Source organism: Anolis sagrei, chromosome 11 (genome assembly GCF_037176765.1).
Source record: "Anolis sagrei isolate rAnoSag1 chromosome 11, rAnoSag1.mat, whole genome shotgun sequence".
Lineage (NCBI taxonomy): Eukaryota > Metazoa > Chordata > Lepidosauria > Squamata > Dactyloidae > Anolis > Anolis sagrei.
The window spans coordinates 22,331,867-22,347,439 of NC_090031.1; the positions used below are offsets into that span (position 1 = coordinate 22,331,867).

The window sequence follows — 15,573 nt, forward strand, 5'->3', positions numbered from 1 at the left end:
TGGGGCTTCTGTCAACCAAAGCTTCTCACACCAAACCATCCTCATACTGAGGCCTACTCATACTGAGGCCTACTAACACTGAAGCCTTCGTATACTGAGGCCTCTCGGACTGAGGCCTACTAACACTAGAGCCTTCTCATACTGAGGCCTCTCACACCGAGGTCTCTCTCAGACTAAGGCCTACTAACACTGGAGCCTCCTCATACTGAGGCCTTTCTCAGAGCGAGGCCTATTTATTTATTTATTTATTTACGGTATTTGTACACCGGCTTTCTCAGCCTGTTGGCGACTCAATATAATATAGTATATTTATTTATTTATTTATTTATTTATTTTTATTTCTTTGACTTGTATACCGCTACTCCCAATTTGGCTCGGAGCGGTTTACAGCAGTAGATTAAAACAATACAATTAACTTTAAAATACAATAAAACAAGAACAGACATAGTCCCGAGTTATTCACCCGAATTATTTGTATATATATCTATATAAATAAAAATGTAACATTTGTTTGTGGGATTAACATAACTCAAAAACCACTGGACAAATTGACACCAGATTTGAACACAACACACCTCTCAGGCCAACAAGTGACCATCACTCATAAAAACACTGAAAAACACAACAGAAGAGACTTAAAAAGCCAAAAAGCCACAAAAATTATGTTACAACGCATGAGCAAAATCACACACATATATACACAAATATATATATACACGCACACACAAAGCATGTATACACAGACTGGGCCACAGCAACGCATGGCAGGGGACGGCTAGTATATATATTAACACTGGAGCCTTCTCAGACAGGCCTATAAACACTGGAGCCTTATTATACTGAGGTCTCCCTCAGACTGAGGCCTACTAACTCTGGAGCCTTCTCAGACTGAGGCCTACTAACATTGGAGCCTTCTCATACTGAGGCCTCCCTCAGACTGAGGCCTACTAACATTGGAGCCTTCTCATACTGAGGCCTCTCTCAGACTGAGGCCTACTAACATTGGAGCCTTCTCATACTGAGGCCTCTCTCAGACTGAGGCCTACTAACATTGGAGCCTTCTCATACTGAGGCCTCTCTCAGACTGAGGCCTACTAACTCTGGAGCCTTCTCAGACTGAGGCCTACTAACATTGGAGCCTTCTCATACTGAGGCCTCCCTCAGACTGAGGCCTACTAACATTGGAGCCTTCTCATACTGAGGCCTCTCTCAGACTGAGGCCTACTAACATTGGAGCCTTCTCATACTGAGGCCTCTCTCAGACTGAGGCCTACTAACATTGGAGCCTTCTCAGACTGAGGCCTCTCAGACTGAAGCCTTTCATATTGAGGTCAACTAACACTGAGGCCTTCGAACAGACTGAGGCATCTTCTTATTGAGAGCAACTAACACTGAGGCGTACTAAACTACAGGCACACCTACTTATATTGGACTGCAGCTTTTGCTAAGTCATTGCATCAAATTAACCCTTTCAGTGCTTGACTCACTTTTTTGTAATTAGAAATACCTATTTTTTAATATTTCCGACAATAATATCATTCATCCCCCAGGGGTCAGGAACCTTCGGCCCTCCAGGTGTGGTGGACTTCAACTCCCACAATTCCTTGAGGCTCGGCATTCGCCCCAAAGGCTTACCTTGGCCTCAAGGAATTGTGGGAGTTGAAGTCCACCACACCTGGAGGGCCGAAGGTTCCCCATGCCTGCCCCATTGTATCGTGGTTCTTAATAATTCTGATATTTTAGGTACAGACTGAAGGAGTTGTGTTATTTTGCTTCTTAAAGGCTGCTCAGTTTCTCCCCAAATTTTGTCTGCATAGCTCATTAGATTTAGCAAATACTCTCTCAGAGTGAGGCCTACTAACACTGGAGCCTTCTCAGACTGAGGCCTATTAACACTGGAGCAAGGTGTTTTCATCCAGGTCCCTGATCTCTCCCTAGTTGCTTCTTTATCGCTTGGTCCCTCCGAGTGTCTTCCTCAGATTGTCCCACTTCTCTAAAAAACGTACTTAGCTTTTCTTGTTAGGGTTTGTTCCAAAGCCCTTTTAATTAGGGGGGGGGGGGGGCTACTGGAGACGGCAACAATTAAACTAACGGCTTTGCCGAGGAGCCTGTCTTCCAAGCCGGCTGATCCCAGAGATAGCTTTTCCTTGGTATACTTAGCAATGAGGTCAAATATTAATCTCCGACCAGTTTAATTTAGAAGCAGTGCTTTTCGCCAGGGAGTACAACACGCTTTTCCTCCGCCCCACATGCAAGGAAATGGGGTTTGAAATGGAAATGGCTTTTCGTTTGTGTTAATCTTGACTTCTAAATGCTCAATCTTGACTTCCAAAATGCTCAATACTCCACTTAGGCAGAAAAAATGAAATGCAAAGAGACAGAATGGGGGATGCGTGGCTTGAGAGCAGGACGTGTGAAAAAGATCTTGGGGTCCTCGTGGACAACAAGTTAAACATGAGCCAACAATGTGATGCTGCGGCAAAAAAAGCCAATGGGATTTTGGCCTGCATCAATAAGAGTCTAGTGTGTAGATCAGTGTTTCTCAACCTGGGGATCGGGACCCCTGGGGTGTCAGAGGGGTCACCAAAAACTATCAGAAAACACACTATTTTCTGTTGCTCATGAGTGTTCTGTGTGGAAAGTTTGGCACAATTCTATCATTCCTGGGGTTCAGAATGCTCTCTGATTGTAGATGAACTAGAAATCACAGCAACTACAACTTCCAAATGTCAAGGTCTATTTTCCCCAAACTCCACCAGTGTTCACATTTCAGCATATTGGGTATTCCTGCCAAATTTGGTCTAGATCCATCATTGTTTGAGTCCACAGTGCTCTCTGAGTATAGATGAACTACAACTCCCAAACTCAAGGTTAATGCCCACCAACATCTTCCAGGATTTTCTGTTGGTCCTGGGAGTTCTGTGTGCCAAGTTTGGTTCAATTCCATTGTTGGTGGAGTTCAGAATGCTCTTTGATTGTAGGTGAACTATGAATCCCAGCAAGTACAACTCCCAAATATCAAGGGCTATTTTCCTCAAACTCCACCAGTGTTCACATTTCAGCATACGGAGTATTCCTGCCAAGTTTGGTCCAGATTCATCATTCTTTGAGTCCACAGTGCTCTCTGGATGTAGGTGTACTACAACTCCCAAACTCAACAACAATGCTCACCAAACCCTTCTAGTATTTTCTGTTGGTCCTGGGAGTTCTGTGTGCCAAGTTTGGTTGGTGGAGTTCAGAATGCTCTTTGATTGTAGGTGAACTATAAATCCCAGCAAATACAACTCCTAAGTGACAAAAATCAACTCTCCCACCAACCCCACTAGCATTCACATTTGGGCATGTTGGGTATTTCTGCCAAATTTGGTCCAATGAATGAAAACACATCCGGCATGTCAGATATTTACATGACAATTCATAATAATAGCAAAATTACAGTTGTGAAGTAGCAACGAAAATACTTTTATGGTTGGGGGTCACCACAACATGAGGAAATGTATTAAGGAGTCACGGCATTAGGGGGCTAGATCCAGGAAAGTCCTGCTCCCCATGCTCTATTCCGCCTTGGTGAGACCACACCTGGAATATTGTGTCCAATTCTGGGCACCACAATTGAAGAGAGATGTTGACAAGCTGGAATGTGTCCAGAGGAGGGCGACTCAAATGATCAAGGGTCTGGAGAACAAGCCCTATGGGGAGTGGCTTAAAGAGCTGGGCATGTTTAGGGAAGCTAGTGTCTAGATCCAGGGACGTCATGCTACCCATGCTCCATTCTGCCTTGGTTAGACAACACCTGGAATCACACTGAGTCCAATTCTGGGCATCACAATTGAAAGGAGATGTTGACAAGCTGGACACTCTCTGCTTCATTTGGAAAAATGCTGCACTTGCAGAGCTCAGATAGTGTTGTATTTCAGTGTCTAGATTCGGGGAAGTCATGCTATCCAATTCTGGGCACCACAATTCAAGAGAGATGTTGACAAGCTGGAATGTGTCCAGAGGAGGGCAACTCAAATGATCAAGGATCTGGAGAAGAAGCCATATGAGGAGCGGCTTAAAGAGCTGGGCATGTTTAGGAAACCTAGTGTCTAGATCCAGGGACGTCATGCTACCCATGCTCCATTCTGCCTTGGTTAGACCACACCTGGAATCACACCGAGTCCAATTCTGGGCACCACAATTGAAAGGAGATGTTGACAAGCTGGACACTCTCTGCTTCATTTGGGAGAATGCTGCACTCGCAGAGCTCAGGCAGTGTTGTATTTCGGTGTCTAGATCCGGGGAAGTCATGCTATCCAATTCTGGGCACAACAACTGAAGGGAGATATTGACAAGCTGGAATGTGTCCAGAGGAGGGTGACTAAAATGATCAAGGATCTGGAGAAGAAGCCATATGAGGAGCGGCTTAAGGAGCTGGGCATGTTTAGCCTGAAGAAGAGAAGGCTGAGAGGAGATATGATAGCCATGTATAAATATGTGAGAGGAAGCCACAGGGAGGAGGGAGCAAGCTTGTTTTCTGCTTCCTTGGAGACTAGGACGCAATGGAACAATGGCTTCAAACTACAAGAGAGGAGATTCCATCTGAACATGAGGAAGAACTTCCTGACTGTGAGAGCTGTTCAGCAGTGGAACTCTTTGCCCCGGAGTGTGGTGGAGGCTCCTTCTTTGGAAGCTTTTAAACAGGGGCTGGATGGCCATCTGTCAGGGGTGCTTTGAATGCAATATTCCTGCTTCTTGGCAGAATGGGGTTGGACTGGATGGCCCATGAGGTCTCTTCCAACTCTTTGATACTATGATTCTAAGTTGTTTTCTGCTACACTGGAGACTAGGATACAGTGGAGCAATGGCTTCAAACTACAAGAAAGGAAATTCCATCTGAATATGAGGAAGAACTTCCTAACTGTGAGAGCTGTTTAGCAGTGGAACTCTCTGCCCCAGAGTGTGGTAGAGGCATCTGTTGGGGATGCTTTGAATGCAATTTTCCTGCTTCTTGGAAGGATGGGAAGGACTGGGATGGATGGATGGCCCAACTCTATGAGTCTATGAATCTGAAATTGATGTGACGAGAGCAGGCAAAGGCCCTGGGGTACTAAATATTTCCTTGCTTTGCAGGGAGAGTCTTTCCCTTGCACTGCCTTTGCCGAGGAAGAGGCGGAGGGAGTGGAGCGGTGGGGCGCCTGCCGGCAGTTTGACAGATGCGCCCGTTTTTGTGATGCTGGAGCTGTCTGGCGGCAAGTGGGAGCAGCTCGCCGCACTTCCTTTAAACGGCTGCTTTGAAAACCCAGTCCATCTTCTGACGGAAAGGGGAACGGCTAGAACGGGGCTGAGAGATGAGCTCAATAAATCTGTCTAGAAGTCAAATGACACCGTCAGGCATGAGCTAAAATCATGAGATTACGTTTCCCTCAAATCCCCGCTACCTCTGATGCTTTCAAGGGAGGAGAGGCCTTCCAGTCCTGTGGTTGCTGATGTGTTTACTTATAAACAAGGCGCCTTACAACAGTTAGACCAAACATCATTAAAAACTAACACCCCACAGAAGTTATTTATCATGTCAGAAGCAAATTGAGAATACAGTTATCGATCTATATAAATAAAAATGTAATGTTAGTTTGTGGGATTAACAGAACTCAAAAACCACTGGAGGAATTGACACCAAATTTGGACACAAGACACCTAACAACCCAATGGAGGTCCTTCACTTAAAAAATGATTTTGTCATTTGGGAGTTGTAGTTGCTGGGATTTATAGTATACTTACAATCAAACAGCATTCTGAACTCCACCAATGATGGAATTGAACCAATCTTGAGAAACCCCATGACCAACAGAAAATACTAGAAGAGTTTGGTGGACATTGGCCTTGAGTTTGGGAATTGTAGTTCACCCACATCCAGAGAGCACTGTGGACTCAAACAATGATGGATCTGGACCAAACTTGGCACGAATATTCCATATGCCCAAATATGAGCACAGATGGAGTTCAAGAGAAATAGACCTTGACATTTGGGAGTTGTAGTTGCTGGGATTTCTAGTTCACCTACAATCAAAGAGCATTCTGAACCCCACCAACAATAGAATTGGACCTAACTTTTTATACGTAACCCAGATGACCAAGAGAAAATACTGTGTTCACTTACAATCAAAGAGCATTCTGAACTCCACCAATGATGGAATTGAACCAAACATGGCATACAGGACTTCCATGAATAGGTGGAGAAGGAAGGAAGGGGAGAAAGAGAAAGGAAAAGAAAAGGAGGGAAGGAAGGGAAGAGGAAGAGAAGGAAGGAGGAAAGAAAAAAAGGGAAGAAAGGGAAGAGGGAAGGAAAGAGAAAAAGAAAAGAGGAGAGAAAGGGAGGGAAAGAAGGAAGGAAAGAGAATGGAAGGAGGAGAGAAAGGGGGAAGGAAGGAAAGGAAGGAGAGAAATAAAGGAGAGAGGGAAGGAAGGAGAGAAATAAAGGGGGAGAGAAAGGGGAGGGAAGGAAGGAGAGAAAGAAAGGGGGAGAGAAAGGGGAGGGAAGGAAGGAGAGAAAGAAAGGAGAAGGAGAGAAAGAAAGAAGGAAAGAGAATGGAAGGAGGAGAGAAAGAGGGGGAAGGAAGGAAAGGAAGGAGAGAAATAAAGGAGAGAGGGAAGGAAGGAGAGAAAGAAAGGGGGAGAGAAAGGGGAGGGAAGGAAGGAGAGAAAGAAAGGAGAAGGAGGGAAAGAAAGAAGGAAAGAGAGAAGGAAGGAAGGAAGGAGATAAAGAAAGATGAAGAGAAAGGGAGCGGGAAGGATGGAAAGAGAGAAGGAAGGAAGGAGAGAAAGAAAGGAGGAGCGAAAGAGGGAGGGAAGGAAGGAGAGAAAGAAAGGAGGAAGGAAAGAGGGAAGGAAGGAGAGAAACAGGAGAAAAAGAGGGAAGGAAGGAGAGAAAGAGGGAGGGAAGGAAGGAGAGAAACAGGAGAAAAAGAGGGAAGGAAGGAGAGAAAGAGGGAGGGAAGGAAGGAGAGAAAGAAAGGAGAGAAAGAAAGGAAAGAAAGAGGGAGGGAAGAAAGGAGAGAAAGAAAGGAGGACAGGAAGGAAGGAGAGAAAGAAAGGAGAGAAAGAGGGAAGGAAGGAGAGAAAGGAAGGAAGAGAGAAAGAGGGGGGGAAAGGCAAGAGAGAAGAAAGGAAGGAGAGAAAAAAGGAGGAGAGAAAGAGGGAGGGAAGGTTTGCCACAGCAGTGCGTTGATGGGTACAGCTAGTAATGTATAAAAAAAACTACAAAGTTAAAAACTTGGCGTTCTGCCAAATGTCTTTTGACCAGAAATCATGCCCATGAGCGTATTCTTGTGAGTTTTCTGGGCTGTATGGCCATGTACCAGAAGCCATACAGGCCTGGTATATGGCCATAAAGTATATGTATGGCTTCTGGTACATAACCATACAGCCCAGAAAACTCACAGCAACCCAGTCATTCCGGCCATGAAAGCCTTTGACAATACGTAGCCCTCGATAGGTCCACCATGAATTGGAGATGCTTCAAGGCACGACAACAAACCGTTTTGTAAAATGTGATTTTGCTAAGAAAAGAATAAATAAATAAATAGATAAATGAGAGTGAACTTAGGCTTCAAACCCATAGGCAATTCCTTTAAGAAAGTGAGAGCAATGCTGGATCAGATCTATTCAGAGCTTTGTTTCCAGAGCAGCCAGCTAAATGCCTCGCCGGGAAGCCAACAAGCTGTAGCCTGTTTAGGGGCTATTTTTAAAGCCTGGTTTAAGTAGAATACATTCTATTAAAGGGGATGATTTCAGTGAGATACCTGAGGGAGACATCCTCATGAGGGTTCTGCCGGCATCCTTTTGCTCGGAGTTATTTTTGAGCTTGGAAATTTCCTGTTTTAAAGGGGTTTTGTTCTTGTCTGCTTCCAAAAGAGGTTTACGACTCATCTCCAATACTTGTCAATTTTGTATGTTTCCAGAAAGAGCTCTGTTCTGTCTGGACACACAATATTTGTAGTATTTTAAGCGTGAAAATGTACATGTTAATACTTACGTCATTTCCTTTGTGTGAATTTGTGTCACTAGGAGAAAGCTGGGGTCATGCAGCTACCATCCGTTTAATCCTGCACTGGGATAACAAACAGAGGTGAGAAATAAATAAATGTAACAAGCAAATGACTATATTGTTTGGGATTTGTCTTAATCCTGTGGCTGAGGCCATAAATATATGTGATGCCAACGACAAGGCTGTGGTAGGGATCCAAATAGAGAGGGTGAGCACGTGTAGCAAATAATAATAATAATAATAATAATAATAATAATAATAATAATAATATATAATAATAACTTATATAATGCATAGTGTAGCATTATAATCTAATTAGGTTCAAAGCCACATCTATCTTAGCTTGATCTTCCTCACAACGGCGGAAACAAGAACGGCCTGCCTCAGGGGCCGTCCATGTTCAACATCTACACAAATGACCAGCCACTGCCAGAAGAGACAGAGAGTTTCATCTATGCTGATGATCGTGCCATTACTGCCCAAGCAGGGAGCTTTGAGATGGTAGAACAGAAGCTCTCCGAAGCTCTAGGTGCTCTTACTGCCTATTACAGGGGAAACCAGCTGATCCCCAACCCATCTAAAACACAGACATGTGCCTTTCATCTCAAGAACAGAGAAGCATCCTGAGCTCTGAGGATCACCTGGGAAGGAATCCCACTGGAGCATTGCAGCGCATCCAAGTACTTGGGAGTCAATCTGGACCGTGCTCTTCCCTACAAGAAGCATTGCCTGAACATCAAGCAAAAAGTGGGTGCTAGAAACAATATCATACGAAAGCTGACTGGCACAACCTGGGGATCACAACCAGATACAGTGAAGACATCTGCCCTTGCGCTATGCTACTCTGCTGCTGAGTATGCATGCCCAGTGTGGAACACATCTCACCACGCTAAAACAGTAGATGTGGCTCTTAATGAGACATGCCGCATTATCATGGGGTGTCTGCGCCCTACACCACTGGAGAAATTACACTGCTTAGCCGGTATTGCACCACCTGACATCTGCCGGGAAGTAGCAGCCAATAGTGAAAGGACCAAGGCAGAGACATCTCCAGCTCACCCCCTGTTTGGGTATCAGCCAGCACGTCAACGACTTAAATCCAGACATAGTTTTCTAAGATCTATAGAGACACTCGCTGGAACACCTCAGCAAGCGAGAGTCCAAAAGTGGCAGGCTCAAACCCAGAACCTCAGCCAAAGGCTGATACCAAATGAGAGACTCCCTCCTGGGCACACAGAGGACTGGGCGACTTGGAAGGCGCTGAACAGACTGCGCTCTGGCACCACAAGATGCAGAGCCAACCTTCAGAAATGGGGCCACAAAGTGGAATCCTCGACATGCGAGTGCGGAGAAGAGCAAACCACTGACCACCTGCTGCAATGCACCCTGAGCCCTGCCACATGCACCATGGAGGACCTTCTTGCGGCAACACCAGAAGCACTCTAAGTGGCCAGATACTGGTCAAAGGACATTTAACCAACTACCAAACTCACACATTTTGTATTTTCTCTGTTTGTTTGTTTGCTTTGGTCTGTTAGAAATGTAATATAATTGACTGGCTGCCCTGACACGAGAAAGAAAAAGACAAGGCTGTGGTAGGGATCCAAATAGAGAGGGTGAGCACGTGTAGCAAATAATAATAATAATAATAATAATAATAATAATATAATAACTTATATTATAATAATATAATATAATAATAACTTATTATATTATAATAATAATATTATAATAACTTGGGAAGTGTACGACGTGTGATCCAATACAACAGCCAGTAGAGTGTCTGCTGTGGACTCATCTTGTGTTTCAAATAATAATAATAATAATTATTATTATTATTATTATTATTTATTATAAAAAAACAAAGTATGGATTGTCGATGTTGCAATCCCAGGCGACAGCAGGATTGAAGAGAAACAACTGGAAAAGCTGACACATTATGAGGATTTAAAGATCGAACTGCAAACACTCTGGCCCAAGCCAGTAAAATTGGTCCCAGTGGTAATCGGCACACTGGGTGCAGTGCCTATCAAATCAAATCAAATCATTTATTTCGGTCATTGACCAGCACAGGAAATAGAGTCACATTTTCATACAAACTTGGTATGTTTGGTACATTAAAAATATAAATATAACTACTGAAGCACAATATGGGTGAGGGAGCGGAAAGGAAGGGGAAACAGGGTAAAAACATACAATGCCCAGATCCATCACCAAATTGTAGTGCAGTGCCTAAAGACCTTGGCCTGCACTTAAACACAATCGGCGCTGACAAAATTACCACCTGTCAGCTGCAGAAGGCCACCTTACTGGGATCTGCCATCCAGCCTCTGTTTAAAAGCTTCCAAAGAAGGAGCCTCCACCGCACTCCGGGGCAGAGAGTTCCACTGCTGAACGGTTTTCACAGTCAGGAAGTTCTTCTTATTGTTCAGATGGAATCTCCTTTCCTTTGGTTTGAAGCCATTGCTCCATTGCATCCTAGTCTCCAGGGCAGCTTCCAAAGAAGGTGCCTCCACCACACTCCGGGGCAGAGAGTTCCACTGCTGAACAGCTCTCACAGTCAGGAAGTTCTTCCTATTGTTCAGATGGAATCTCCTTTCCTTTGGTTTGAAGCCATTGCTCCATTGCATCCTAGTCTCCAGGGCAGCTTCCAAAGAAGGTGCCTCCACCACACTCCGGGGCAGAGAGTTCCACTGCTGAACGGTTTTCACAGTCAGGAAGTTCTTCTTATTGTTCAGATGGAATCTCCTTTCCTTTGGTTTGAAGCCATTGCTCCATTGCATCCTAGTCTCCAGGGCAGCTTCCAAAGAAGGTGCCTCCACCACACTCCAGGGCAGAGAGTTCCACTGCTGAGTAGCTCTCACAGTCAGTCTCATAGTCGCCCTCCTCTGGACACATTTCCAATATCTCAATATCTCTCTTCATTTGTGGTGCCCAGAATTGGTCACAGTTGTTCATTTCCATCATTGGTGGAGTTCAGGATGCTTTCTGATTGTAGGTGAACTACAAATCCCAACAACTACAACTCCCAAATGACAAAATCAATCCCCTCCAACCCCACCAGTATTCAAATTTGGGTGTATCGGGTATTTGTGCTAAATTTGGTCCAGTGAATGAAAATACATCCTGCCTATCAGATATTTACATTATGATTCAGAACAGTAGAAAAATTACCGTTATGAAGTGGCAACAAAATTATTTTATGGTTGGGGGTATTAAGGGGTCGCAGCATTAACTGTATTAAGCGGTCGCAGCATTAGGAAGGTTGAGAACCAGTGTTCTAGAAGCATTCTCTCCTGACGTTTCGCCTGCATCTGTGGCAAGCATCCTCGGAGGATGCTTGCCACGGATGCAGGCGAAACGTCAGGAGAGAATGCTTCTAGAACATGGCCATACAGCCTGAAAAAACTACAACAACCCACTGACAGGCAACTGAATGGGAAAAAGTGCACAGAGAACAAAGGGAAAGTGGACAGTCAGTGCCAATACCACCTGCCCTCTCCATTTTGTTTCTGTGGAAACGCTTTCCAAATTAAATTAAATTTTGTCGACGGGCCGACAAGGTACCCAATGTTCTAGATTACTGTTTTCAAATGCAGTTTACTGCAATCGCAATGCCTTGGCTCCGATCTCTGCACCTGGCGTGCCATAAATTTTGTCACTGTCATGCTGTTTTGTCAGTAGGCTGAGGATGAGCAATTTGCCCATTTCTCTTGGGAGTTTGTGTATATGTGTGTGTGTGTGTAGCTCCAAACAGAAAAAGGACACTCTGGGAAGCTGTCGTAGTAGTTGTTCCAGCCCACCTACTCCCATGGGCGAGCAAAACATTCCAAGTACAGTAGTGGTAATGTTGCTACTGTTATGAATTGTAATGTAAATATCGGATATGCAGGATGTGTTTTCATTCACCGGACCAAATTTGGCACGAATACCCAATACACCCAAATTTGAACACTGGTGGAGTTTGTCATTTGGGATTTGTAGTGTGAGCTTGCCCAACACTTGATTTTGTTAACAGTGCAATGTTAAAAAATCAGGGCTTGAAACATTCACACCCAGCTCCAGCAGACAAGAGTCCTTTGTCCCACCCTGGTCATTCCACAGATATATAAACCCTTTTGCCTAGTTCCAACAGACCTCACTACCTCTGAGGGTGCTTGCCATAGATGCAGGCGAAACGTCAGGAGAGAATGCCTCTAGACCATGGCCATATAGCCCGAAAAAAAACCCTACAACAACCTAATCAGGGCTTCTTTATCAATCTGATGTGGGTGACCAAGTTATTTTTTCCCAGTTTGTTAGAGACAGGGACCATATCTCATAGTTCAAATTCCAATTCCACAATTGTCAGTCCTGTCAGTTCTATTCGTCTGATTGTCTTATCTAGTTGTCAGATTGCCCAAAGGCCTGGTCCCACAACCACGTCTTTACCTTCCTCCTGAAGGAGAGGAGGGATGTTGATGCCCTAATTTCCCCCGGGGAGTGAGTTCCACAGGTGAGGGGCCACCACTGAGAAGGCCCTGCTCCTTGTCCCCACCAACCTCACTTGTGATAGCGGTGGGGTCGAGAGCAGGACCCCCCTTGATGATCTCAAATTCCGGGGTGGGACGTAGAGGGAGATACGTTTGGACAGATACACTGGACCGGAACCGTACAGGGTTTTGTAGGTCAAAACCAGCACCTTGAATTGGGCTCGGAACTGAACCGGCAGCCAGTGGAGCTGACACAGCAGGGGGGTGGTGTGCTCCCTGTATGTCACTCCGGTGAGCAATCTGGCTGCCGCTCGCTGGACCAGTTGAAGTTTCTGAACAGTCTTCAAGGGCAACCCCACGTAGAGTGCATTTATTTATTTATTTACTTTATTTGTATACCGTATATCTCAGCCCGTAGGCGACTCAGTGCGGTTTACAACAGGTCAATATACAAAGTGCATAGCATTCGCATTAACATTTAAACAGTCACTAAAGCAGTTAAAACAATACAACAATACATCAGTAAATCAACATAACATCAATATATCCAAATAATCCATCACGTCTCATCAGTAAAGTCATAATCCGATCTCCTCGTCCATTATTCCAGTTCCAACTCAGTCAATTGATTGCACTGCTTAATTGAACGCCTGTTCAAAGAGCCAGGTCTTCACTCTTCTCCTGAACACCAGCAGGGAGGGAGCCGATCTAATGTCTGCGGGAAGGGCGTTCCACAGCCTAGGGGCCACCACTGAGAAGGCCCTGTCTCTCGTCCCCGCCAGCCGTGCTTGTGAGGCTGGCGGGATCGAGAGCAGGGCCTCCCTGGACGATCTTAATGTCCTAACTGGTTCATAGGGGGTTGCAGTAGTCTATTCGGGATGTAACAAGAGCGTAGACCACTGTGGCCAGATCAGACTTCCCAAGGTACGGGCGCAACTGGTGCACAAGTTTTAGTTGTGCAAAAGCTTTCCCGGCCACCTCTGAGACCTGGGGTTCCAGGCTCAGCGATGAGTCCAGGATTCAGCAGTGGAACTCTGTTCAGCAGCAGTAAGGCCGAACAGGGTATAGGGTTACAGCCTGTGTTGGATGGGGTTACACTCCCCCTGAAGACGCAGGTTCGCAGCTTGGGTGTGATCCTGGACTCCTCGCTAAGCTTGGAACCCCAGGTCTCGGCGGTGTCCAGGGGAGCATTTGCACAACTCAAACTTGTGCGCCAGCTGCGCCCGTACCTTGGGAAGTCGGACTTGGCCACGGTGGTCCACACTCTGGTCACATCCCGGATTGATTACTGCAACGCGCTCTACGTGGGGTTGCCCTTGAAGACGGCCCGGAAGCTTCAGATGGTCCAGCGCTCGGCAGCCAGGTTGCTAACAGGAGCGGCACTCAGGGAGCACACCACTCCTCTGCTGAGCCAGCTCCACTGGCTGCCAATCCGCTACCGGGCTCAATTCAAGGTGCTGGCCTTGGCCTATAAAGCCCTAAACGGTTCTGGCCCCGCTTACCTCTCCGAACGCATTTCCGCCTACAAACTGACTAGAATATTAAGATCGTCTGGGGAGGCCCTGCTCTCGATCCCGCCTGCGTCACAGGTGCGCTTGGCGGGGACGAGAGACAGGGCCTTCTCAGTGGTGGCCCCTCGGCTATGGAATGCCTTGCCAGCAGACATCAGACAGGCACCTTCGTTGCTGGCGTTTCGGAGAATGGTCAAGACCTGGCTTTACGAACAAGCGTTTGGCTAGGCAATGCAACTAACTAAGGAAGACGGTAACTGAACATAGGAACGGCACAATGACTATGAGAATGGATCTGACTTTAACGGAGGCGTTATATATGTTGTTTGTTGATTTGTCTGTCTGATGTTAATTGTTGTGGAGCGACGTTGTCGTTCCGGTTGCTGTATTGCTGTGTTTTAATTGCACTGTAAACCGCATTGAGTCGCCTGTCAAGGGCTGAAATATGCGGTATAAAAGTGAAGCAAATAAATAAATAAATAAACTCTCTGCCCCGGAGTGTGTTGGAGGCTCCTTCTTTGGAAGCTTTTAAACAGAGGTTGGATGGCCATCTGTTGGGGGTGCTCTGAATGCAATTTTCGTGCTTCTTGGCAGAATGGATTTGGACTGGATGGCCCATGAGGTCTCTTCCAACTCTAGGATTCTAAAGTGAGAAACCTAGCTGGAAGGAGGACATGTAGCTCACACTCCCTTGCGCGTTCATGCACATAAAGCAGCTCTTCCCCATATTGTTTTGTTGCTGCTTCAACCCAGCACTTTCCTCCCCAGCCATGGAAATGTGTCACTGCGTAATTATCATGCCGGGAGGGGGAAATCCGTTGCTGTGAGAACCACCCCCCATTGACTCCGAGGCACCCGGTGCAACTCCATTGGAGAGCCTCTTTCAGGGTGCCTGAAGATTAAGGCTACTCTGTGAAGTGCAACCCACCCAATTCAATGTTCGAAGGAATTCCCCATTGGTGCAGCTAATGCGGAGTGGTAATCTTCCTTGGGCGGTAATTACTTGCTTTCTAATAGAATGGCACTGAGGGGAAGGAGAGGGAGCCAAGGCCCTAAAAATAATTAACAGGAATCTTGGCAGGTTCTCTCGGAGCACGGTAGAAGGTTTTCCTAGGAAACGGCAAGGGCAGAAGCCCACCTCCCTGGCATGTGCTTCGGCGGGCAGTTCCCGGCTTTGAAACTCTGGGCATGGGCAAGGCAACACAGCTATGTCTTCTAAAATATTTATAGCCCAGCTTTTTTGCTGCAGCCTGTTAATAGAATACGAATTGTGAACGATGCACTGTACAGCACCAATTAACGGCATGCAAATGGGAAGTTCCTATAAACCAGTGGGTCTCAACCTGGGGGTCGGGACCCCTGAAGGGGTCGCGAGGGGTTGTCAGAGGGGTCATAGAATCAAAGAGTTGGAAGAGACCTCATGGGCCATCCAATCCAACCCCATTCTGCCAAGAAGCAGGAATATTGCATTCAAATCACCCCTGACAGATAGCCATCCAGCCTCTGCTTAAAAGCTTCCAAAGAAGGAGCCTCCACCACACTCCGGGGCAGAGAGTTCCACTGC

General features: G+C 45.9%; 1 protein-coding gene across 7 annotated transcripts in view; it reads left to right on the forward strand.

The window, feature by feature from the left end:
* The window catches only part of RAD51C (RAD51 paralog C), a 74,785-nt gene that overhangs the window by 34,109 nt on the left and 25,103 nt on the right, over positions 1-15,573 (forward strand). For 4 of the 7 annotated variants that reach the window (XM_060757045.2, XM_060757044.2, XM_067472011.1 and 1 more), the window contains one exon: positions 8,047-8,107. The exons of 2 other annotated variants lie outside the window; for them this stretch is intronic. In XM_060757045.2, coding sequence (XP_060613028.2) covers positions 8,047-8,107 — 61 coding nt within the window. Of the gene's footprint in view, positions 1-8,046; positions 8,112-15,573 lie in introns of those variants that run through there. One more of the 7 variants, XM_067472013.1, reaches the window with a different exon arrangement.